The sequence below is a fragment of the Cheilinus undulatus genome, linkage group 13, assembly GCF_018320785.1.
Source record: "Cheilinus undulatus linkage group 13, ASM1832078v1, whole genome shotgun sequence".
NCBI lineage: Eukaryota > Metazoa > Chordata > Actinopteri > Labriformes > Labridae > Cheilinus > Cheilinus undulatus.
In genome coordinates, this window is record NC_054877.1 from 41,698,605 (window position 1) to 41,724,373 (window position 25,769).

Sequence of the window (25,769 nt, forward strand, 5' to 3'; positions counted from 1 at the left end):
ATTATGGAGATTCTGCCTGCCTTGATATGTCCTGAACGCCCCTCTTATATCTGATTTATTCAACCTTCCTATATTTATAGAGGTGGTTTTAGTCATTTGGAAGCCCCAGACAAAAGCAATCATAGTAAGTGAACAAAATACTTTGAAGCATTTCTTTCAGTTAACAAAGCCAGGGAACTACAGGACTGAAGCAAATCTGAAATACACTGCCTGGCCAAAAAAAAAGTCACCACCTGGATTTAACAAAGCAAATAGGTACGAGCCTCCTATTGGATAATTACTGCATGGGCGATTTTCTTTCAGCTGGCAACAACTTATTTAACCCCAGCTGATGCAATGAGTAACTTCTCATTTCGTAAACAACCATGTTGAAAGACCCATCCTGTGGTCGTGGAAAAGATGTTAGTCTGTTTAAGAAGGGTCAAGTCATTGGCATGCAAAAAAGGCTTCAGTTTGCTAGGGAGCATAAAGATTGGACTCTGGAGGAATGGAAGAAGGTCGTGTGGTCTGATGAGTCCAGATTGACCCTGTTCCAGAGTGATGGGCGCATCAGGGTAAGAAGAGAGGCAGGTGAAGTGATGCACCCATCATGCCTAGTGCCTACTGTACAAGCCTGTGGGGGCAGTGCTATGATCTGGGGTTGCTGCAGTTGGTCAGGTCTAGGTTCAGCAACATTATGTGCCCAAAGAATGAGGTTAGCTGACTACCTGAATATACTGAATGACCAGGTTATTCCATCAATGGATTTTTTTTCCCCTAATGGCACAGGCATATTCCAAGATGACAATGCCAGGATTCATCAGGCCCAAATTGTGAAAGAGTGGTTCAGGGAGCATGAGACATCATTTTCACACATGGATTGGCCACCACAGAGTCCAGACCTTAACCTCATTGAGAATCTTAGGGATGTGCTGGAGAAGGCTTTGTGCAGTGATCATCAATGTAAGATCTAGGTGAAAAATTAATGCAACACTGGATGGAAATAAATCTTGTGACATTGCAGAAGCTTATTGAAACAATGTCACAGCGAATGCATGCTGTAATCAAAGCTAAAGGCGGTCCAACAAAATATTAGAGTGTGTGACCTTCTTTTGGTGGCGACTTTTTTTTTGGCCAGGCAGTGTATAATTAGCCACCTCCTCACAAAGCTGTCTATAAGGGGGAGAAGGGGAAAGCTTGCTCGGGCCCAGCCACATCAGGCAGACCATGAAGGTTGACCAAAAAATTGGTAATCATTTCTTATTAAAGGGGACTTTATGCAAAAATAACTTTTTCAGGTTTTTCTAACAAAAATATGTGCCCCTGGCTTGTCCACAACCCCCCCCCCCAGAATCAGAAAAATCCATTCCCTTTCTCTTTCTCCACCTTTCAGAAAATGTGTGCCGAAACAAGCTGTACTCAGATTTTCCCCTCATGATGTCATGTGGGGAGTTAGCCCCACATGTGTAGTACAACATGTTTGCAACGTCATTACAACAGGCCCACTGATTAATAATGCACCTCTGTGTAGTCTGTCATGTCTGTTGGTAACGTCATGGCACAAATTTATGGCTGTGTGATCGCCCACTCTGACATAGTGACCACAACAGACAAAAAAAAAAAACAAAAAAAAAACAAAAAACATGTAGTCTGACCTCAGCTTTAATAATTAAAAATGATCTGAAGCTACATGTGGTTTTCATATTTGATACACAGCTGTATTGATCGTACCTTTAGGCTCCTTGGTGGAGACCTCAGGTTATTTCCTACCTTGTTTAATGCTAAAACCATTGATGCTCCTTTATCAGTATGATGCTAAATATATTTAGTGACAAACTCATGATGTCATCCTGGCTGATTTCTCTCTTTCCTGGTACATCTCATATATCACAAACACTACAGTAAAACTGAAAACACATGGCACACCTGCGTCACACAGAGCTGAACAACTTCTCATCCTGCCACCATCAAAGACACTGTGTCTGTGTTTATTTGTCTTCTTTTTATCTATGAGAAGCCTCACAGGGAAGTAATGCTAATTATATTAAAGGGAAAGCACTCTCCTGAGAATTTATAGGCTTGATTGTGTTTGTAGTTCCTCTGATTATTCCCCTCTGAATTCCCCATGTATCTCCATTTGTCATTAATGGCCACAGGGAGAGAGTGGATAGAGTTTCTAGTGGTATTCAGCTCCAGTGAGGCCTCATTTTTAACTGAAGACCGTAAGATTCATTTGCATCTTTGACCTTAGGTAATTCAAAGTTAATTTGTTTTAGGGATAGAATTGAGTCGTATAAGCTGAACCTCTCTACAGAGGTACAAAAAGTGAATCGAGTAGTTAACGAGTAGCTTGTGGCATGAACCAGGAAGACAACTTTTAACTGCTTTTCTTCTTATTAAGAGAAATTCATCCATGGAACAAAAACAGTTCAATTAAAAAAAGATTAAGCAGCTCTGGAGCATGATTCTTTGTATTATTGTTTTACAATGTTACAGTGTCATATAGCAGACGCTTTTATCCAAAGCGACAAACATACAGGTAGATAGGCATTCCAAGAGTTAAGGACCTTGCCCAAGGGCCCAAACTGGATATTGAGTCTGTACTGACTGGGACTCAAAACCATCGATCCCCTTGACCAAAGTCAGTGCTGTAACACGCTGACCTATCCAGCCCCTGTCTCACAGAGACAGCCCAAGTAAATACAAAATGCAGTTTCTAAATGATGATTTTATTTATTAAAGGGAAAAACAATCAAAACCTATCTGGCCCTATGTGAAAAAGTAATTACTCCCCCTTGTTAAATCATGAGTTAACTGTGATTAACCACAGTTCTTGGAAAGCTGAGGTGAGTTTCACTCGCTTTCTCCACCTTTCAGAAAATTCGTGCTGAAACAAGCCTTTCTCAAATTTTCCCCTCATGATGTGATGTGGGGAGTTAGCTCCACCCCCAGGTTTGATTGGCCCTCCCCGCTTGGAAGAAAGTTCAACCCTCCTTTCCTGATCATCCTCCCAGCTGCCAGTTGCCAGCCATATCCATTTCCTGAGAGGCGAGTGGTCAGAGGCGGAGTCAAACAGCGCATTAACTACCATTTAAAGTGCTGGACACAGAAACAGCTCATTCTGAGCAGGGCTGAAACAGAAGAGTTTTTAGACATGCAAAAAATCCCATACTGGAGTCTTTTTCAGCAACAAACTTCACAGGCATGTTTTGGGGACCTCTGAGACCAATATAAACTTGTCTTTAAAGGGTAAAGTATGTGACCTTTAAAAACCAGGCCTGCCAATGTACGATAGCCTACAAACGTTACAAGTCAAGTGAGAGGAAACTGTGTTTCCCACAAATCCAAGAGCAAAGATTTCAAGAAGAAACCTCAGTGGTCTAGAGGCTTTATACTAATGATATCAACATACTGACCCACAGAAACATACGTTGAACATTTGACCTGCTGAAAAAACACTGCTGGGAATTTAAACCCGTTTAATGTCCTTCTTAATGCATCATAATCAGAGGATTTGGAGCAGGGGAACATGAAACCCTGAGAGCAGAGATATGCTCTTAGAAAATATTTGCCTGTTTGCTTGTGTGTTTGGTGTGCTAAAACTGTCAGATAGCAACATAAGCTAGAAGTATGGCATTCATTTCTTGTTACTAAAAGTCAAGCACAAAGTGTGTATGAAATTTACAGAGCTGTATCGCCTTGTTTCCGGTTACAGAAGCAAACCAACCAGAACATCATTGATTCCTGCAATAATCTCCATGATATCCATTGTGCCTGTGAAACCCCTTCCCTCGATAATATTTTTATCTGGAAAGTGTAAGGGGGGAAAAATGAACTTTGTGATGGATTTTAGAAAGAATGGAAGTGTGTCTACTAAGCAAACAAGCTGCTTACTAGCTAACAGACTATGATGAGTCTGATTGATCACTTTAATATGACATATAGCATGATTTATTTGGCAATACGAAGGACTTTCAGATCCTCTTGGCAGTTTGAAATATGTGTATATTTGAAAAGTCAGAAGGCATGATTAATTCAATCCTCTGAGTAGGGAAACTTAAATTTTATTGCAAACCCACACATACAAAAAAACTTTAATGTCAAAGTGAAAACAGATTTTTACAAAGTAATGTTGATTAAATAAAAATATGTAATGTGAAATAAGTGACTCCGTATATATTCACCCTTTCAAGTCAGAATTTAGTACTTACACCTTTGGCTGCAATCACAGCACTGAGTCTGTGGATAGGTCTCAATCAGGCTTGTGCATCTGGACACTGGAATTTTTTATTCGTTCTTCTTTGCAAAGCTCTGTCAGGTTGCACAGGGATCAGGCATGAACGCCCTTTTCAAGTTCAGCCACTAATTCTCCATTGGATTGAGGTCTGGGCTTTGACTTGGCCACTCCCTGTCTTCTCCCAAGCTGTTTTTTTCTGAGACTGATTAAGATTGTTGTCCTTTATTTTTCCATGTTCATTTTACCCTCTACCTTTACAAGCTTTCCAGGGCCGGCTGCTGAGAAGCATCCCCACAGCATGATGCTGTGATTGTGTGTATGTGGGGATGTGCAGTGTTTGGTGTCCTCCTAACATAGCGTCTTGTCTGATGGTCAGAAAACTCCATTTTTGTCTCATCAGAGTAAAGAACTTAATTTCGCTTGACCATGGAGTCTCCCACGTGCTTTTTGGTGAACTCTTGTAAAGATTTAAAGCGATTTTTCTTTAAAAGTGTCTTTCTCTTTGCCACTAGCCCATAAAGCTTTGACTGATGAAGAACCTGGGCAATAGTTGTTGAATACAGAGTCTCACCCATCTCAGCTGTAGAGAGTAGTCATAGGTGTCTTGGTGGCCTCCCTCACTTGTCTCCTTCTCAGTTTGTGAACTGATCTAGGCAGATTTACACATGTGCCATATTCCTTTCATTTCTTGATGATGGCTTTAACTGAACTCTAGGGGATGTTCAGTACCTTGGATTTTTTTTTTTATCCATCCCCTGACTTATACTTTTCAATAACCTTTTCTCTGAGTTGCTTTGAGTTTTCTTTTGTCTTCATGGTGTGATGGTAGCCAGGAATACTGATTACCAGTGGCTGGAGCTTCCGGGCACAGGTGTCTTTATACTACAATTCACTGCACCCAGGTGATCTGCATCTCACTAATTGTGAGACTACTAGCACCAATTGGCTGGACCTGTGTTGAATTAGATTTTTAAAGGGGTTGAATATTTATGCAATCATTTATTTTACCTTAAATATTTTTGTTTGATTGACAGGACTGTTGTAGAAATCTGTTTTCACTTTGATATTAAATAGTTGATTTTGGTATTTTTTGTCATAAAACCAAAAACTATATTAACCATGATTGATTTATAAAACTAACTAGAAAAGCTCTTAGAGAGCGCAGACCTCTGCCATTAGCCCTATCTCCCAATAGTAAAGAATCCTTTAAAAAATTCCTGGATCCGTCCCTGCATTGTGAGTATTCTCGCCACAATTTGCTGTCTTTTTCTCGCTGTTACGCTTCGACTTGTCTCCTCAACCGGGCGTGCATATTTCAAACTCTATAAACTCCAAAACTTTGAATGGAAACACAGCCAAAATGCTGCTGGGATTGAAGTTACTCATGTCTGCCATCTCCTGGTGTAAAGTGGTAACAGCACAGAGCTTCGCCATTAGTCCCATCTCCCAATAGTAAAGAATCCTTAAAAAAATTCCTGGATCCAGACGGTGATCCGGATCACTCCCAAAATCTAATCAGTTCTTCCTTATGCCATTTCTGACATTTCCTGAAAATTTAATCAAAATCCATCCTCAACTTTTTGAGTTATGATGCTAACTAACAAACTAACTAACTAACAAACTAACAAACAAACAGACAAACCCAGCTGATCACATAACCTCCTTGGCGGAGGTAATAAAAGGGTAAAATATCCACAGGGATGAATATTTTTATAGGCACTGTAGCTAGTAATTAACTCAAAGGGAGCATCTGCCATCTACAACAGCTGAGGGGGACATGTTCCCACCAATAAATGATTCACCTACAGTGCTGTGGGTGTACCACCACCCTCCAGTATTTTAAAACCTGAAAGTTGTCAGGTATGTGGATCGCTGTCTCTTTTTGCAGCCCTGCATGTAACCTGACATTTTGAGGACATTACTGCTGCACAGAAACTTCACAAAATCCTCCCAACCATTTCCCATCACCTTTGCAGGAATTTAACACCACAAATTCCAGCTGTGTATGATTGTAGTGTTTTTGTCACCAGAGAGCGTCTGCAGACATGATGAGGGGGTTCCTACCCCTGTAATCTAGACCACCTCCCCATCGTATTCAGGACATGAGAAGGACTCCAACCAGTGATTTATCATTGGTGTGTAGAGGTAGAGGAGAAAGGTTTCTGGGAAGCTGTGATGTGACCCAGATGGGAGATAGAGTGACCTGAGAGAGAAGAGCACTCCAGGGAGGAACAAGGGGGGCGGATGAAGAACCACAGGATTTGTGGGGTTAAAGAGAAATTAAGTTTCCTTGAAATGTCCGAGGTTTACTGGAGCAAACCAGACAGGGACAAAGATACGGTAAAAAGACTTTAAAACAAAGAGATGAGATTATAAGTGGCCTGTCCTACGCTGAAGAGCACGGTATCAATTATGCAGTAAATCAACAAATCAGTGCAGGTCTGTGCTGGTTAACCCTCTCTGCTCTCAGGTCATGTAAAGAAGACTTCATTAAGACATTATGAACAGCCTGGGATCCTCTGCATTGTAAATTACTTTTTCTGTCCAGTGAGGAACTTGTTGCCTCTTGGAAACCAAGAAAAACAGCCTTGTTTGTGTAGCTTGACCACTGCACATTTTTTAGAGTATTCATTTTATTTTGAAAGGTTTCAGAACCCCAAAAGGTCAGAGAAAAATGACACAAGCAGAAGCCATTTTTTAAAATGTGTCACAGTATTTTAAAAAGTCATTTTAGGCTTCTTTTCAGATGTGTTCACTTTCGATAGAATTGCATAAGGCTGAAATTATTGACACATCCAGAGCCATTCATTTTAAAAGCCTCTCACACACACACAAAAACAAGCATTACGAAACTCGGCGCCACAGAGATTGAAGGCCAAGTCATAAATTTAGTTGAGATAGTTTGCCATTCTCATGAACTCTTTACCTAGTAGGCCTAACACAAACACGGAGTCATTTATCTCTTTCAAAAACACTGAGACTCTGCAGGCTCAGAGTGGCACTGCCTGGCTGTCAGCGCTTCCACCTTGCATGCCTTTATAGTCAGTAGAGCTTAAACTAACAGGCACATGGATCTTCTTTCAAGATATAATTAGCCTCGATAAACCATTTGGCTATTTAACATTTCTAACAAAGTCAAGCCTTAAAAAATCCTGGAAATTAAAACAATGACAGGGTGATTAACTCATTTGAGCTCTCCTCGTTGTTGTGCATGTCACTGAAAATCCTTGCAGTCATGTTTTGGTGGATGATGAAAGCATTCTTCTGGCAATCCCTCAAACAAGCCAAATCCAGCGGTGGCATGGGCTGAAACAGCAGGGGCTTATCAGTGCCTTTGTGTCTTGTCATGTTGTTTGAGGAAGCTAAGCCTCCATCTTCTCTGCAGTACGCCGCTCAGGTATTTGTGAGGCGACCATATTTTAATGCCAAACACACTCTAAGACTCTGGATTGTTGGTCATTTCCCAACTCGGTCTTGATTTGATAGCGGCTGTGCAGCGATACGGTTGGGAAATGTGAAGAATGTCCTACATTTTGATTTCTACAGCTCTATTCAGGGAAAGGGATTAATTTAATGCCAACTCACGCAACTTCTTTTCTTTTCTGACCAGAAGGGAGGTGAGGAAATACTGCAAATAAATGTTACAAAACAAGAGACTGAGCAGAATCACAGAGATATCAGTGCATGCTTCTCTCTGATTACAGTGTTAGATATGCCTCATGATGTTGTAATATTGGTTGTCATGTGATTAATGACAAGTGTCTAATTTCCTGTCCCATCTAAAGAGGTCAAATATCTCAGCAAATGTGCACAAGTAGCATTTTTAAAGCAAGCATTGCATTTGTGGATGTGCTTTTGCATTAATGATAATTTTAAGATGCATTGTGAATCACCTCTTTGCTCCTAATCCTTTTAACAGTCCCCTTTAAAAGTATTGGGACAGTGAGGCCAATTCATTTATTTCTGCTGTAGACTGAAAACATTTAGGCTTGACATCAAAAGATAAATAGTTAGTTAGTGAAGTTTATTTTGAACATGTTAAAAGATAACCTTGCAAAGCAGATGGTTACACCCGTTTCCGTGTTTCTCACTGGCGAATCCATCTTGCAAAGCTCCCATCTGAACCGTTTGGGCCCAGTTAGAAAGTGACAGAACCAATCAACTACAAGGGGCAGTACTTTTAAATGCAGCAGAGTCGTGACGTAAACTAGCAGCAGCACGAGGCCGGTGCGGAAGAGCTTAGTGTGGATGCTGCTGAAGCGCCAGTTTTATCAGAACTTGTCAACATTTCTTCATTAAAAGAAGAACAAAGAACAGCAGTGAGTTTCTTTTCAAAAACGACAAAAGTCGAGTACTGACATGTCTATAGTCGCCATGTTTCGTGTTATTCCTCTGTAGCTGCGCATGCGCAGCTCGATAGCGGCTACGTGACGTGTTTTGTTGCTCTGATTGGCCCGTAGAGATGTGACAGACAGAACATTCATCCAATCACACTCCGAGTTTCTTTTTTTTCAAATCCTCTGCCTTTTCCCGAACATTTCCTATTGAAACTTTCCCAGATGCATGTGTGAAACACATCCATCTGGCATGTCAGTTAGTAAAAAGCATAACAATGAAAAATGGTTGTATACCTTCAGAAGACACACACAAATTTTGAAGAGAGAGATGAAACAACACAATTACAATTACAATTACATGATCAACATGTTCAAAAAGCACTGGGAAGAAGTGCAAACTTGTCACTGCTGCTGTTTTCCTTGGTCTTCCCATTTGACATCTGTTTCTTAGTACACCAGTGGTTTCTTCATGGATCGACTTCCAGACTTAAACCATATAGAGGCTGGAAAAGCATCACAAAAGAAAAATGCAGATATTTGGTGATGTCAGTGGGTCACAGACTTGAGCAGTTATTGCAAGCAAAGGATTTGCATCTCTATATCAAGTCTAATTCACGTCAGTCTATTTTAAGTCTATCTATTCAATACTTGTGCTCACCTAAAAATTTGGTGTTCCATTACAACAAATTATATCTTCTTCGTTGTGTATCAGATCCAGATGTTAATACCTGTAGATAAAAGCTGAAATGTTGATCTCATATGTCATATTCATCTTTTGATGTCAAACCCAAATGTTTTCAGTCTACAGCAGAAATAAAGGAATTGGCCTCACTGTTTTTGAGGGCAGTGCATATCCTACAGGCCTTCTTTCAAGCTCCACTGTTATCTAAAAATCTTGGCATCATTAATGCCGTTTAATGCTCTTTTCCTCATCAACAGGTGGTCTGATGAATTTGCTTTGATCCAAAAAAGGATTAAAAATGAAGCATAAACTGAAATGAGGTTTATATCTGTGAACAATATTTTTTGGGTAGCTTATATAACACTAAAACAATGGGTATAAAAGCTGCTTCTTACTCAGTAAGCCAATAAAATGATTATTCTTCTTGTGGGATGTTAAAAACATCTTTTTGTTTGATTCATCACCTTATTGATAATACAAATAAACAGCTGTCAGGATCTCCATGTTCATATGACAAACAAATGCACAGTAAGCTCCATTTTACCCGGCAGAAGAGCTCTATTTCTGTTTAAATTCCATTGTCCCATATTGCATTGTGCTCTAGTGAGCTCTATTTTAGTTGATTTAACAGAGCTCTTTTGGTACAATATTGTGATATACTGAAATGGATAGTGAGTCCTATCCTGCTTTGCTAAAGAGCACTTTTGTCAAGCCTACTGTCTTACACTGCATTGTACACACATGAGCTCAATTCTACTGGACTTTATAGTACAGACCTCTTTTGGTACAGAAGTGTGTTCCCTCTAAGGGGGGTTTACTGCGCAATTGTGCACTGCTTTCCACCTTTCTGAGCAGAAGAAAAAAAAAAGTTGCGCACTCAAATATCCCAGACGAGTTTTCACTGTTTTTTCAAATATGCACTGCGATCAAAGGCGAATTAATGCACAGGCTAGCTGGTACTGTAGCCTAGGGTTTCTATCTCCATGGGGGCCTGAGAGATGTAAAGTGTGGTTACCACATAATGTAACAGCCGACACACTGATGGCAGGGCTCGATATTGACAGCCACCGAATATGGGTGGATTTCAGCCACAGAGGGTTCCTCAGGGCCCCATTTTGGTGAGTTAATTTATCAGCGTGGTAAATGTGCAGGTGAAAACTTGTCCACAAGAGCGTTTTGGAGTTGTTGGATTGTGTACTTGATGAGTTTGATGAGGGAAAGCCGAAATACCATAAGACATCATAACGTTAGCTGAGCAACGCCGATCTAAAAATAGCTTGCACCGACAGCTAAAGGTAACAGACCTATTAGTAAGACTATAGGGATTATGGCTATGGGCAAATTTGCAAAAATGTTAAAGTATCCCTTTAAGTTCTTGTCTACTTTTCTGCACTTCTTGTCCATAACCACACCTATGCATGCTGTAATGTGAAAATTGTGGCTTATTATTTCATCCAAAGGGTATTTAATAATCCTCTGACCTATTCATAGTATTATTCTCACTGACCAGCAAGTCAAGGAGGCTCCTTCGCTAACTCAGGTGGTAGTGACAGTACAAGCTAGTAATGGCTCATCAGCACACAGCTGTTATAATGCAGTAAAAAAGATCAAGTTCCTGTTCCATGTTCAGCGGATACTGTCCACCTCCCATGCAACTTCTGGAAGCACTTGATATTTCATGTGTTTCTGCATTTTTCTTCATGAAAAACTGAACCAACAGGCTGCTAAGAAAAGTTTTTTCACATCATTTCTCGTCTTGCTGCATCCTTCGATAGCTCAGTTGGTAGAGCGGAGGACTGTAGGACATGTACCCGCAGGAAGTGGAGACGGAAGGAATCCTTAGGTCGCTGGTTCAAATCCGGCTCGAAGGAGGAGCTTTTAACTGTGGAATATTGTACAGTGCCAGCTTGAAATGGCTCATCAGCACACAGTTATGACAATGCCTATAAATGCAGTAAAAGAAATCAAGTTCCTGTTGCGCACTCAGACGTTATTGTCCACCTCGCATGCAACTTTTGGAAGCAGATGATGTTTCACTTGATTCTTCATTTTTCAGATCTACTTTTCTTTGTGACCAGTTGAACCAACAGGCTGCTCTTAAAAGTTTTTTCTACATCATTTTTGATGCTTTCTTGCATCCTTCGATAGCTCAGATGGTAGAGCGGAGGACTGTAGGACATGTTCCCACCAAAAGTGGAAATGTGAGAAATCCTTAGGTCGCTGGTTCAAATCCGGCTCGAAGGAGGAGCTTTTAACTGTGGAATATTGTACAGTGCCAGCTTGAATTGACTCATCAACACACAGTTGTGAAAGTGCAAGAAAAGTCCATCAAGTTCCTGTTGCATGTTCAGTGGATATTGTCCACCTCCCATGATACTTCTGGAAGCACTTAATATTTCACTTGTTTTCGCATAATTCTTCGTGAAAAATTGAATCAACAGACTGCTTATAAAAGTTTTTTCACATCGTTTCATTTTGTGCTGTCTCCTTCGATAGCTCAGTTGGTAGAGCGGAGGACTGTAGGACATGTACCCACAGGAAGTTGAAATGAGAGAAATCCTTAGGTCGCTGGTTCAAATCCGGCTCGAAGGAGGAGCTTTTAACTGTGGAATATTGTACAGTGCCACCTTGAAATGGCTCATCAGCACACAGTTGTGAAAATGCAAACAATTACAAGAAAAAAAGCATCAAGTTCCTGTTTCAAATTCAGTGCATATTGTCCACCTCCCATGCAACTTTTAGGAGCACTTAATATTTCACTTCATTCTGCATTTTTCAGATCTACTTCTCTTTCTGAAAAGATGATTCCACAGTCGCTGGCAATCATTTTTGTTCCACATCCCTTCAGAAGCTTCACTGCTTCCTCGGATAGCTCAGTTGGTAGAGCTGAGGATTGTAGGACATGTACCCACGGAAAGTGGAGGCGGAAGAAATCCTTAGGTCGCTGTTACAAATCCAGCTCGAAGGAGGAGCTTTTAACTGGGAAATATTGTACATTGCCAACTTGAAATGGCTCATCAGCACACAATTATGACAATGCCTATAAATGCAGTAAAAAAGATCAACTTCCTGTTGCACACTCAGACGTTATTGTCCACCTCCCGTGCAACTTTTGGAAGCAGATCATGTTTCACTTGAATCTTCATTTTTCAGATCTACTTTTCTTTGTGACCAATTGAACCAACAGGCTTCTCTTAAAAGTTTTTTCTACATCATTTTTGATGCTTTCTTGTGTCCTTCGATAGCTCAGTTGGTAGAGCGGAGGACTGTAGGACATGTTCCCACCAAAAGTGGAAATGTGAGAAATCCTTAGGTCGCTGGTTCAAATCCGGCTCGAAGGAGGAGCTTTTAACTGTGGAATATTGTACAGTGCCAGCTTGAATTGACTCATCAGCACACAGTTGTGAAAGTGCAAGAAAAGTCCATCAAGTTCCTGTTGCATGTTCAGTGGATATTGTCTGCCTCCCATGCTACTTCTGGAACCACTTTATATTTCACTTGTTTTCGCATTCTTCTTTGTGAAAAATTGAATCCACAGACTGCTTATAAAAGTTTTTTCACATTGTTTCAGTTTTTGATGCGTCCTTCGATAGCTCAGTTGGTAGAGCGGAGGACTGTAGGACATGTACCCACAGGAAGTGGAGACGGAAGGAATCCTTAGGTCGCTGGTTCAAATCCGGCTCGAAGGAGGAGCTTTTAACTGTGGAATATTGTACAGTGCCACCTTGAAATGGCTCATCAGCACGCAGTTGTGAAAATGCAAACAATTACAAGAAAAAAAACATCAAGTTCCTGTTTCAAATTCAGTGCATATTGTCCACCTCCCATGCAACTTTTAGGAGCACTTAATATTTCACTTCATTCTGCATTTTTCAGATCTACTTCTCTTTCTGAAAAGATGATTCCACAGTCGCTGGCAATCATTTTTGTTCCACATCCCTTCAGAAGCTTCGCTGCTTCCTTGGATAGCTCAGTTGGTAGAGCTGAGGATTGTAGGACATGTACCCACGGAAAGTGGAGACAGAAGAAATCCTTAGGTCGCTGTTACAAATCCAGCCCGAAGGAGGAGCTTTTAACTGGGAAATATTGTACATTGCCAACTTGAAATGGCTCATCAGCACACAATTATGACAATGCCTATAAATGCAGTAAAAGAGATCAACTTCCTGTTGCACACTCAGACATTATTGTCCACCTCCCGTGCTGCTTTTGAAAGCAGATCATGTTTCACTTGAATCTTCATTTTTCAGATCTACTTTTCTTTGTGACCAATTGAACCAACAGGCTTCTCTTAAAAGTTTTTTCTACATCATTTTTGATTTTTTTCTTGTGTCCTTCAATAGCTCAGTTGGTAGAGCGGAGGACTGTAGGACATGTTCCCACCAAAAGTGGAAATGTGAGAAATCCTTAGGTCGCTGGTTCAAATCTGGCTCGAAGGAGGAGCTTTTAACTGTGGAATATTGTACAGTGCCAGCTTGAATTGACTCATCAGCACACAGTTGTGAAAGTGCAAGAAAAGTCCATCAAGTTCCTGTTGCATGTTCAGTGGATATTGTCTGCCTCCCATGCTACTTCTGGAACCACTTTATATTTCACTTGTTTTCGCATTCTTCTTTGTGAAAAATTGAATCCACAGACTGCTTATAAAAGTTTTTTCACATTGTTTCAGTTTTTGATGCGTCCTTCGATAGCTCAGTTGGTAGAGCGGAGGACTGTAGGACATGTACCCACAGGAAGTGGAGACGGAAGGAATCCTTAGGTCGCTGGTTCAAATCCGGCTCGAAGGAGGAGCTTTTAACTGTGGAATATTATACAGTGCCACCTTGAAATGGCTCATCAGCACGCAGTTGTGAAAATGCAAACAATTACAAGAAAAAAAACATCAAGTTCCTGTTGCATATTCAGTGCACATGTCCAACTCCCATGCAACTTTTGGGAGCACTTAATATTTCACTTGATTCTGCATTTTTCAGATCTACTTCTCTTTCTGAAAAGATGATTCCACAGTCGCTGGCAATCATTTTTGTTCCACATCCCTTCAGAAGCTTCGCTGCTTCCTTGGATAGCTCAGTTGGTAGAGTGGAGGACTGTGGGACATGTACCCACGGAAAGTGGAGACGGAAGAAATCCTTAGGTCGCTGTTACAAATCCAGCTCGAAGGAGGAGCTTTTAACTGGGAAATATTGTACATTGCCAACTTGAAATGGCTCATCAGCACACAATTATGACAATGCCTATAAATGCAGTAAAAGAGATCAAGTTCCTGTTGCACACTCAGACATTATTGTCCACCTCCTGTGCTGCTTTTGAAAGCAGATCATGTTTCACTTGAATCTTCATTTTTCAGATCTACTTTTTTTTGTGACCAATTGAACCAACAGGCTTCTCTTAAAAGTTTTTTCTACATCATTTTTGATTTTTTTCTTGTGTCCTTCGATAGCTCAGTTGGTAGAGCGGAGGACTGTAGGACATGTTCCCACCAAAAGTGGAAATGTGAGAAATCCTTAGGTCGCTGGTTCAAATCCGGCTCGAAGGAGGAGCTTTTAACTGTGGAATATTGTACAGTGCCAGCTTGAAATGACTCATCAGCACACAGTTATGATAGTGCCTATAAATGCAGTATAAATACACTTCAGGCTCTTAATTGATCATCCCTTTTGAGTTGTGAATTTGTATACAAGCTCTTTTGGTGCAGCATCTATTCTGGTACACTGAATTCTACTGTGAGCTCTATTTCCGTGCTTAAGACATCTTTTTTTACAGTCTAAAGCCATATTTTGCACTGTACTCTTGTGGGCTCTCTTCTATTGTATTTCATTAAACAGAGCTTTTTTGTTATAAAATCGACAGTGGTATACTGAAACGCACGTTAGGCTCTACTTTGCTGGGCTGAAGATTTCTATTTTTTCATTCAATGTGTTTTGTCATTTTTTCTTTTGACACTAGTGATTTCTGTTGTACCCCCTCGTCAATGTTTACATTGGTAAAGTGTTTTAATATGTACTGTACATTAAGCTCAATACTGAAAGGTCTATACTGAAATGCAGACTTGGCTCTCTTCTACTGAGCTCTGTTTTTTCATTATATAATAAAGAGTTCTTTCCAATCCCAATACAGCTCCAGTAGATTGCTGTTCAACATGTGTTCGAGGTTCCTGCCCATGAAGGTGCTCCTCTTAAATGTCTGCAGTCCTTAAACACTTAATCACAGTGCCTTGAGGTTTGTCACTGGTGATGGCCGCCTCACACATCATTGTGACTTGTATGTCAAATCAGGCTTGCCCTCTTTAAGTGCACGCAGGTATATGCACTGGCTGACCCTGATTTATAAGGCTCTTCTTGGCTTAGCTCCAGCTTATATATGTACTTTTCTTCAGAGAACTAAAAGCCGTTATGCCTTACGGTCCTGTGACGTTCTCCATCTTTCTGTTCCTGGGGAAGAGAGTGTTCAGTTTTGCTGCCCCCTCAGTGTGGAACTCCTTACAGACTGAGCTGAAGCTCTCAGAGCTCATTTCACTTGGAGCCTTTCGGTCCATGCTGATGGATAAACAGCGTGAGACCACTGAACAGTGCTTGTGTTTCTGAATTATTTTTGTTAAAGATACTGCACTTTATCACGTAACACCTTGCTCTCACAAAAAATATGTGTATTCTAACTTATTGTATATTGCCACCATTCAATATGTTTTTTCATGACATGTGCTGCTGACCTCTTGGCCAGGTCACCCTTGTGAAAGAGATCTTGATCTCAATTGGTTTTTTTATCTGGTTAATTAAAGGTTAAAATAAAATAAAATAAAAAGGAGAAGGCTTTCCTCGCCATCCTAACAGTGCTGTTAGTGCTGAGCTCGTGGTGATTGTTGGTGGGTTTTAATAAAAAGTATAGCAAAAAATATGGTTCCTCCTTCTAAAGTGTCTTGAGATAACTTTGGTTAGGAACTGGTGCTGCAGAAGTAAAGATGGATTGATTGATTTCTGCTCTCTGGGGAAAGTCAACTAAAGTGCACCGTTCTGTATTGTAGCGACTTCTAGCGCACTGTTCTTCACTGTTCTTTAGAGAACTTGAGTGAACTTTGCTTGTATAAACTTTTTTCCTCTGTACTCTGCTGAGCTCTAGTGAGCGCTAGTCTGCAGAACTGTCATATACAGAGCTTGTCACTGTTTTAATAATCTCTGAGATGAAAGCAGCGCCTTGTCTTTATGTTCAGTTTAATGCTCTTTGACCTCTGACATCTGCCCCCATTGGTTACGATGGAGTAAAAATATCTCCGCTCCACTGTTGGCCTCCTATGTGGGTTTTTGTGTGTAGAGTGATTATGACACAGATGGAGGCAAATACACATGGGAACGGCCCCAGCGTCTCTGAGCTTGTGGGACGACTGAACCCCTTCAGTCACTCCTTTCATTTCCTTTGAGTTTCATGTATTCCAGTGAGACACACATCTCAGCGTGATATCATTAAATATGAGCAGAGAAGCTTTGCCTGAAGGCTCAATCCAGGCCCTCCTGGGACTCACAACAAACACATGGGCTATAAAACACTACCTTTAATTGACACGTTGAGCCCTCTGCAGCAGTCAGTTGTATTATTGTAATGTTGTTTAATCCCTCTTTCCCTCCACTCATTAGGTAACCTGTCAAAAACGTGCTCAGAGGATGGCTGGACTCCGGTCAGCTTTGACTCCTACATACTGGACTGTGGATACAATCCCAACAGCACCATGGATGAAAATACGGTTGGTCTAAACTCCTCCTGTCTTTGCTGCTACTTTAGTCGTGTTTTTATTTTATTCAGTGAGATTAACCTGACGTGTTTTTGCAGGGAGAGTTCTTCGATGCTATCAAAGTGGGATACACCATCGGTCACAGTGTGTCACTCGTTTCTCTGACGATCGCCATCGTCATACTCTGCCTCTTCCGGTAAGCAGATCCATCAACATGCTGCTTAATGTCCCTGAATAAAGACAATCAAACACCTTTTCTCCTCATTCAGAGCGATAAAGCATGTTGATTTCTCATTTCACACCATTTTCCTCCTTTTATAGATGCTTTATAGTGTTTTTCAGCCAGTAATGTGAACACCAGAGCATTTGAATGTCAGCAGCCATAAAGTCAAACCACTCAGCCTGCTGCTGGCCACAGCATGTTTCTGTTTTTGACCTTCAAAGCTGAAGGTGGAGAGAAAAATTGTTTTCCTGCATGCTGCATGGCATAGCACTGATCATAAGGATGACTCCTAAGAAAACAGCCCAGTCTGCTCAGTTGGAAGCCACTGCAGTTGGAGCATTTGTGTTTTACAGCTAAACAACAAGCTATGTGTTTACTCCTCATGCTTATAAAATGTTGTTGATTTGGACTCTGGAGCAGAGACACAGGATGTGAGGAGCGTCTGCTGTTTACGTTCGGCTGCAGACGCCTTGTTGAGGCGGCTGGTTAATACTGTGTCATTGCACCCATCATCATAGGTTTACACAATTCAACCCCCCAATGATAAGCTCACCGGGGAGGCGTTTGTCTGAGAACACCCAGAAGAGAGAATTTACATTAGGGGCCTTTTCTCTGAAAACCCCCTCTGATTTGTTCCTGTTTACCTCCATGCTGAACATTTGGTGGATACAATAAATGTTTAATTGGAAAATTCTCTGAAATATGAACCCTAAATTGGCTCTTTTCAATAATTGAATAGTTTATGTGTACTCATATTCTGATGTGGGTTTCTCAGCAGGACAATGTATTTTCTGGCATTTCTATAGCCTGGTTGAAATCCAGCGTAACTCTTTTGTTCATTCTGTTTTTTTGTTTTGTTTTGTTTTGTTTTGTTTTGTTTTGTTTTTTTTTTTGTCTGGAAAAAACAAGCATACTTTCTCATTTTTTCATTTTTGACCAAAAAAAAAAAAAAAAAAAAAAAAAAATGGAAAATTGAAAAGTTAAGTTTTTCAGGTTTTTATTTGTTCTGGTCACAAACAAAACTTTCACAGCTTTGAAATAGCCACATAGATTTGTACAAGACATTTTAAAAATGTCACTTGTAGATGTTTAATGTAGAAGTTGTTCAGATTTATGCAAAGACCTTTTTTGTGTTTGTGTGATTGTCAACTCACTCACCAATCTTGGATTAATCTTTGAAAAACGACTTTATTGATAATATACTATCATGGAAAGTAAGAGCAGAGGGGATTTCTAGCTTCTTTGGATGTTTGTGTGATGGAATTAGAGTGTGATTAATCTGCATACTTTTTTAACCCCTCTATGATTGATTAAACCAAGTAATCAAAAAAATTGATTGCACTAATAAAAAACTAAGATCTGGAAAAAAAATATTACAATCATAAAAATAGTAGACAAAGGCAACATAAATGTGAGATGAAACAATGGTAAAATCATAATTAAAACATTGCATAAGGCTGTATAGTTGTCCCAAGTTTAATAAGTAGCTGCATCTTTAGTTTTATTTTTTTCTTTTAGAGTTCACTGTTTTTATTTCCAGAGGCAGTGAGTTCTACTGTTAAGGTTCATTCAAACTAAATGGTCTCTGTGTTATTACAGTGTGCCTTTTTCAGGTGATCAAAATGCTAAAACACTTGGATTAATGCTTGAATTTCAATAGTTAATAGTGATTTATCACATTTTAAAACTCCATTTTAGCCCATTGTTTACAACAGAAACAGATTATTAAATCCATGTAGAGATGTGAAGTTTTTCTAACCCTTGTCTTGATTTGTGAACCAAATGAATGCAAAGTGTTTTATGATCCTGACTTCTGGATTTGTTTTTTTAAATGAGCACTGAAGTGCTCCACCTGTGTGGTCTGTTGGTGAAAGGATTACACTGTCACTCTTTAACAAATGAGCAGGAGTGTGTGGAAAGTGAATCATTAATGTCTAATTATCTGTGCTTAATTAGGGCAACGTGATCTTTTTTTAAATGAGCTAAATAAATAAAATAGATTCTACTAAATTGACCTTTTATTGAGCCCTGTTTTTTTTGGTTACTGTTACAAGGTTAGGCACTTTCTTGTTGCCTTCCGATTTAAAACTATTGAAAATTCCTCATAATTTGACTCACTGTTATTTATGTGTAATTGATTTGACTTTTTATAAACTCACCCTCAATAAAAGAATAAAGACAAACAACAACAATCACAACAACAATGATAATAATAATAATAATAATAATAATAATAATAATAATAATAACAGTAATAATAATAGTAATAATGATAATAATAATAATATAATAACAATGGTAATATAATACTACTAATAATATAATAAAAAATCACAATAACATCAATAATAGCACTACTTAAAATAGTAGTAGTAGTTATAATAATAATAATTATAATAATAATAATATAAGATACTGGACCATCCTTTACAAACGGGGAGATGAAAAGACGACCCACAATTCTTTGCGTCAACTTCATTTAAAGTGACGTACCTGTTGACTGCTCATCAAGTTAAACGATCCATTTGACTGTAACTTTACTACCTAGTACTAGTAACTTATAATTCATGTGATAAACGTAAGGAAACACGGATGAACAGAAGACTATTACAGACATGACAGCTATATCAGCCCATATATGAAAGCTATTTCATTTCAGTCTGTAAATCAGTCGTGCAGTCAGTATTTCAAACTGCATTCGTTTTGCTGTTTTAAAATTTAATAAAATGGTGAACATTTATAAATCCTAACCATTTCAAGTGATAAGTTGGCATGTTGCCATAAAGTGATTATTGTATTTCTCATCATAATGACAAAAGTAAGACGAGGAAATATCTGTAGCCAATGAAGGTTTTCTTTATTTGCTGTTTATAGAGCCTCTCACATGACAAGCTGAAAGACAGACAGAACCAGAGACTTACTATAATCAACAGAAATGAGAGTATTAAAGAAAGAATGTATAGGTAGGGAATAAATAAAATGATTTAATAAAAGGACTTGAATGTCATTCATCTTGCACTGACTATGAAGAGAGTTCAGATTAAGAGAAACGTTTCTGCTGTTAACAGTCACAGTTCCTCGTCCTGTAGAGATATTAGGATATATAAATCTTAATGAGCTCATATTTTTCACAGAGACTTTCACGTTTCATTCCCTGCACTAAACAACATGGAGAGCGCTGAGAGTGAGAGATGCAAATTTGTAGTCCATCAACTGTAAATTGTAGTTTTTACTCAAATAACACGTCATGTCCATAACATCTGCCTGGGAAAGTGCAGTCGGATTTCTTCATCACCACCTTTCCTTGACCTTATGAATACCTGAATATCCTGAAAACTGGAGAGGGTTTATAGCGGATAAATATAGGAACATTACTGTGTTTCTATTGCTCTGTAGTCTGCTTACCTATAAACAGATTTATTATACATTCATCAGCGTATTAAAAACATTTTAATGAACTCAAGCTTAAAATCCATGCGTACATACAGTCACAGGGTAGGTCAGTTTGTTCAGTTTGACTAATAGAGTCTGAACAGACTCATATACACCTAAAACTTTGTTCCTTTTATATTTAAGATGCTCGTTCTTACTTCAGATGTCATATTTTTTATTCATAACCTACTAGCTGTTTGATTTGGACTCGAAATAAACAGTTTTGGTATTTAAAGCTTTTAAATCCTGATTGCCCCAAACGTTCTCATTTAGCTTCATTCATTTTAGTGGAAAATTTTCCCCCCGAAAGGGGCAGGGCCAGCATGGGTTGAAGGGATGGGTGACACTATCAATTAGATCATGTGAATGTTTAATTTGAGCTCTAGGAATATGTGTTTTTGCTCTTTATTTTAAAACTGTTTTGCTTATTTCACAGGAAGTTGCACTGCACCAGAAACTACATCCACATGCACCTCTTCATGGCTTTTATTCTGAAGGCTGTGACTGTTTTCATCAAAGACGTCATCCTCTATGATGTCGGGGAGACAGAAAATTGCCAGCCAACTGTGAGTACGCTGAAGGCTCCCGTCTTATTCCCGACATGCCTGTTTTATCAGCAGAGCCGTGTGTTTCATTGATTTTCTCTGTATAATTAAAATTCCTGCCCAATAAATCATCTTAACCCGTCCGTGTGATGGACGAGCAGCAGCACACTGTCAGTTTCTGTCCTTAGCAGAGGCAAATTGCATTTACTGAATCACTCACTCAGACTTTACTGACGTTGACGCTTGCTTTTAGAGTTTACTTAACGTGCAAGCACTCAAGTGCTTCTGGGTGTAGCAGTGTTTGCAGAGTCCTTCCACTCCTGAGATGCCGTTTCCTCATTCAGCTGTCCAGCAGGATGTCGTGAGAGTTCCTGTTTGCTGAACATTAAGCCTGAACTGCAGAGAGCTTTGTCAATAAATCATACTCTAAACTTTAGTTTTTATGAATTTTATCTTGACAGCATAAGTGTAATATCAAACTGCTGTATCTGCTTATTTAGGAAGATAAATGAGGTAAGATATGGTCTGATGGTCAGCTTCTTTTGTTTTCATTTGATTGATCAAGTCACAGACGTCACTAGTGTTTTCTCAGATCTCTCTCCAGCTAAATCCACGGCTTTATTACCACAGAAGCTTGGACCAGGACACCATAAATCACCTGCTTTACTGTCTCTAAGTGCTGCTTGTTAATGGCTGAGTTTAGGGATGTCCACGCTACAAACACAGCTGCTCACGCTCTCATCTGCTCCCAAAAATCAAACAAAAAAAAACAGCTGGCAGAAAGCAACAGAGGAAAAGGGAACCAACTTTACACTTTAAGTTCAGTTTACTTGTTGTTACTGAGCCTGTGAAAATGCTGAAACTGGAACTGCCCTCCTTTAAAATAGTTTATCTTTGACGTAACACAAACACAAACAAATAGTCCACTCATAGATGGAACGCTCATGTTGTGAAATCACAAGGCCTTTAGTTGACCAAATAAAACTTGAGCGTCTAAAATTCCACCTGCGCTCCCTATGATTGGTCATTGGGGTAAAAAAAAAAAACAAAAAAAAAACACCCAGCCCTTTCCTAATATCGACCTATAGTCAGTGAGTTTCCTCATCATCCCCCTGGTGGTCTAAATAAACTGAAAAATAAACGTTACAAGCGTATGCAATACAAATAAACCCTTTCTATGAATACTGAAATAACAACTGACTCACAGAGGATCAGTGTGCTCCTACCTGTGTTCACATGATCACAATACAATCACCCTCTAGAATGATGAACCTCAGATGTTATTCATCAATGATAACTATTGTAGGATTAGCTTGTTCTAGTCTATGCTGTGTAATTTCTGAACACAAACACTGTCCCAACTAAAATCAAATAAACTGTGGGGAGTTATAAATAAGTCCGCAGGTCAGGATGGAAAGAAATACCAGCCCTAATTCCAACAAAAGTTGGGATTAAGTGAAAAATATAAAGTAAAACAGAGAACAGACACTTTAAAGCCTGATATAATAGCTGATTAACAAGTGGCATTTATTGAGTGATAGATCAACATTAGGTTTAGGGTTTACATTTTTTATTTATGTTGGCATTTTCCCATAAAACATAAACATAAAACAAACAAGCTTGTTTGGGAACAATCATCTAAGAAATAGGCTTCATTATCCATCTTATAAGATTATTTGGATTACATTAAATTACATCCAACAGCATTATTATTACAGCACTCTATGCTAGGATTCTTCATTCTTTATTTTTATTTTATCAATCATTCCTTTTTCTGAAACTTGTTTAGGGGTTTGATAACAAACAACTTTTATCTAATCACCTTCATTTTGACTCACCACACACACACACGCACACACCTGTCTGTGATGACAAAAAACAACACAAAGACAAAGAAAATAATGAAAAAATGTTGAAAAAAATGATGAAAACGACAACGGAAATGACAACAAACAAAGATGAAACCAAAATAAATAAATAAATAAAGGAAACAACTATGATAAGAACAACAAGGAAAATAAGGAAAAAAATTATGGAAAAAAAAGACAAAAAAAAGAAAAAAATGATGAAAACGGCACTGAAAATGATGAAAGAAATGTTGAGAAAAAATTCAGGATGCATAACGTGTGACACTATGCACAAGAAAGATTATGGATGAATTAATCAATCATGAAAGATGAGCTGACGTTGCCAACTACAGCCTACCTGGAAGGCCACGCAGTGGTGGGCTTGCAGCCTTGTTGTTGTGAATTCAGTATTAGGCCGTGATTTTTACTGTTCAAGCCATGAATTTCATTGTTCAGAGCACATAATACAAGAAGAAAACTCATCAGAGGTATTTGAAGAGTGAGAGTCTAAACACAGACCTCATTTAAAGACTAGTCAGAAGCAGAGGTAAGCTGTGCTGAGCAGCACATCTGCAATTATCTTTTGTTATTGTTTTGATTGAGAGACCCCTGGCAGCAGAATTTACTGTGTCTAAATTAATCAATTTTTACCTCTTGTATCGTGGTCTTTTTTTTTTTTCAGTTCTCAGATGCAGTCAGATTTGTGTGATTATTGCTTTATTGCTCCACTTTAAAGGCTTATTATGATGAAGCTACTAAGTAACTCTAATAGAGCAAATGTCACAGTGAGCCAGTGATTTTCATCTTGTGTTTAGAATATTAAACTTGCAAGCCACCAACAACAGCATCAGGTTATGTTTCTGTGATATATAAATAAACTTGAATCTCAATTACACTTTGATTACAGATTAAATTAGGGTAATTACTGCAGCAATAATGATTGATATAATCAGCCTCACTGTAAGATAACCCCTGTAGAGTTTCCTTTAATCATGAGATGATGCTCCTATTTATCGTTCCTCCCTCACTGCTGCTTCTGAAAGTTGTGCTTTGAAAGATTGATTTTTAAAAGCGAGACATCAATACTAATTTGGGTGTCATTTACTAAAAGCTTTCTCTGTCACCTCATCCTCCACCAACATAGTTTGTCTTCATCATTTCTGTGTAATGAAACTGCATTTATTAGTCATCTTTGTTCCCCTGCAGGTTGGCTGTAAGGCAGTGTTGGTCTTCTTCCATTACGGCATCATGGCGAGTTACTCCTGGCTGCTGGTGGAGGGTTTCTACCTTCACACGCTGTTGGCTGTTTCTTTCTTCTCTGAGAGGAAGTACTTCTGGTGGTACATCCTGATTGGTTGGGGTACGTGCCAGCATCTATAGCATATGTTGATGAATACAAACATGAGATCATCTATCCATTAACTGGTCACATAGAGCGACATTAAATCCTCAAATGCTCATCAAATCACAATCACCAGGCAACCTGAATGTCTGTTTAGTCTCTGCTCCAACAGCCACAACATACATGATCACATGTAAATAAATGTATGAATGAGGTTTATGCAATCACAGGAAAATACTGTGTTGTTTATCTGCATATGAAGGAGTCCTGCTGCCAGCGTTGGATAAGCAGCAGCTGGGACTCTGCTCAGAGTCCTACCATGCTTTTGATGGTTTTGAGAGCTCATTGAAAAGAACATGGATTGGTTTGAAGCTCAGTTTGGGTGATCTATAAATATTAAAATAATTCAACAGAGGTCCAGCCAGTTGATGCTAGTAGCCTCACAATTAGTGAAATGGGGATCACCTGAGTGCAGTGAATGCATCTCAAGTGACTGTAGACTAATGACACCTTTGTCTGGAAGGTCCTGTCACTTGTTAATCAGTACTTCTGGCTACCATTGCACCATAAAGACAAAAGAACACTCCAAGCAACTCAGAGAAAAGGTCATTGAAAAGTATAAGTGAGGGGATGGATACTGAAACATTTGGCCATGAGACACTTAACACTGCACATCACAAACACACCACCCCCACTGTGAAGCACAGTGGTGGCAGCATCATGTTGTGGGGATGCTTCTCAACAGCCAGCCCTGGTAGGCTTGTAAGGCAGAGAGTCAAACAAATGCGGCCAAATATAGGAAAATCCTGGAGGACATTCTTATTCAGTCTGCAAGAGAATAACAGCTTGGAAGGTTTTTTATTTTCCCGTAAGACAATGACCCGAAGCGTAGAGCAAAGGCTACATAAGTCCTTGTTGTTAAAGGCAACAAGGGGAATGTTCTCAAAGACCAGACTTCAACCCAATAAAGAATTTGTTGCTGAACTTAAAAGAAGCTGTTCACACCTGATTCTGGTGCAACCTGACAGAGCTTGAGCAGTTTTGCAGAGAAGAATGGAGTAAAATTTCAGTGTCCAGATGTGCAAGCCTGACTGAGACCTATCCACACTCAGACTCAGTGCTGTGATTGTAGCCAAGGGTGCATCTACTAAATACTGACTTTAAGGGGGTGTATGTTTATGTAGTCACTCATTTTACCTTGCATATGTTTCAATTGGAATTACTTTGTTGAAATCTGTTTTCACATTAACATTGAAGAGGTTTCTTTTGCAAAATCTTTTTCTCAAAAAGCCAAATCCTATTGACCATGATTGATTTATAAAATCAATAAAAGAGTAAAACATTCAAGGTGGTGAATACTTTTTATCGGCAGTGTAAATGTTTCAGATCATCAAACAAATCTTAATATTAGACAAAGATAAC

The 25,769-nt window shown here is 39.2% G+C and overlaps 1 protein-coding gene and 8 non-coding genes across 10 annotated transcripts in view; all 9 read left to right on the forward strand.

The window, feature by feature from the left end:
- Window positions 1-25,769, forward strand: part of LOC121520158 (vasoactive intestinal polypeptide receptor-like) — a 48,299-nt gene that overhangs the window by 11,333 nt on the left and 11,197 nt on the right. For both annotated transcript variants that reach the window (XM_041803495.1, XM_041803497.1), the window contains exons 4-7: window positions 16,864-16,970; window positions 17,057-17,154; window positions 21,050-21,179; window positions 24,212-24,365. In XM_041803495.1, coding sequence (XP_041659429.1) covers window positions 16,864-16,970; window positions 17,057-17,154; window positions 21,050-21,179; window positions 24,212-24,365 — 489 coding nt within the window. The remainder of the gene's footprint in view (window positions 1-16,863; window positions 16,971-17,056; window positions 17,155-21,049; window positions 21,180-24,211; window positions 24,366-25,769) is intronic.
- Window positions 11,001-11,106, forward strand: trnay-gua. Its single transcript has 2 exons — window positions 11,001-11,037; window positions 11,071-11,106. It is a non-coding gene; the product is annotated as a tRNA-Tyr (tRNA).
- Window positions 11,374-11,479, forward strand: trnay-gua. Its single transcript has 2 exons — window positions 11,374-11,410; window positions 11,444-11,479. It is a non-coding gene; the product is annotated as a tRNA-Tyr (tRNA).
- trnay-gua lies at window positions 11,722-11,827 on the forward strand. The gene is made up of 2 exons: window positions 11,722-11,758; window positions 11,792-11,827. It is a non-coding gene; the product is annotated as a tRNA-Tyr (tRNA).
- On the forward strand, window positions 12,471-12,576 carry trnay-gua. The gene is made up of 2 exons: window positions 12,471-12,507; window positions 12,541-12,576. It is a non-coding gene; the product is annotated as a tRNA-Tyr (tRNA).
- On the forward strand, window positions 12,819-12,924 carry trnay-gua. The gene is made up of 2 exons: window positions 12,819-12,855; window positions 12,889-12,924. It is a non-coding gene; the product is annotated as a tRNA-Tyr (tRNA).
- Window positions 13,569-13,674, forward strand: trnay-gua. Its single transcript has 2 exons — window positions 13,569-13,605; window positions 13,639-13,674. It is a non-coding gene; the product is annotated as a tRNA-Tyr (tRNA).
- Window positions 13,917-14,022, forward strand: trnay-gua. The gene is made up of 2 exons: window positions 13,917-13,953; window positions 13,987-14,022. It is a non-coding gene; the product is annotated as a tRNA-Tyr (tRNA).
- trnay-gua lies at window positions 14,666-14,771 on the forward strand. The gene is made up of 2 exons: window positions 14,666-14,702; window positions 14,736-14,771. It is a non-coding gene; the product is annotated as a tRNA-Tyr (tRNA).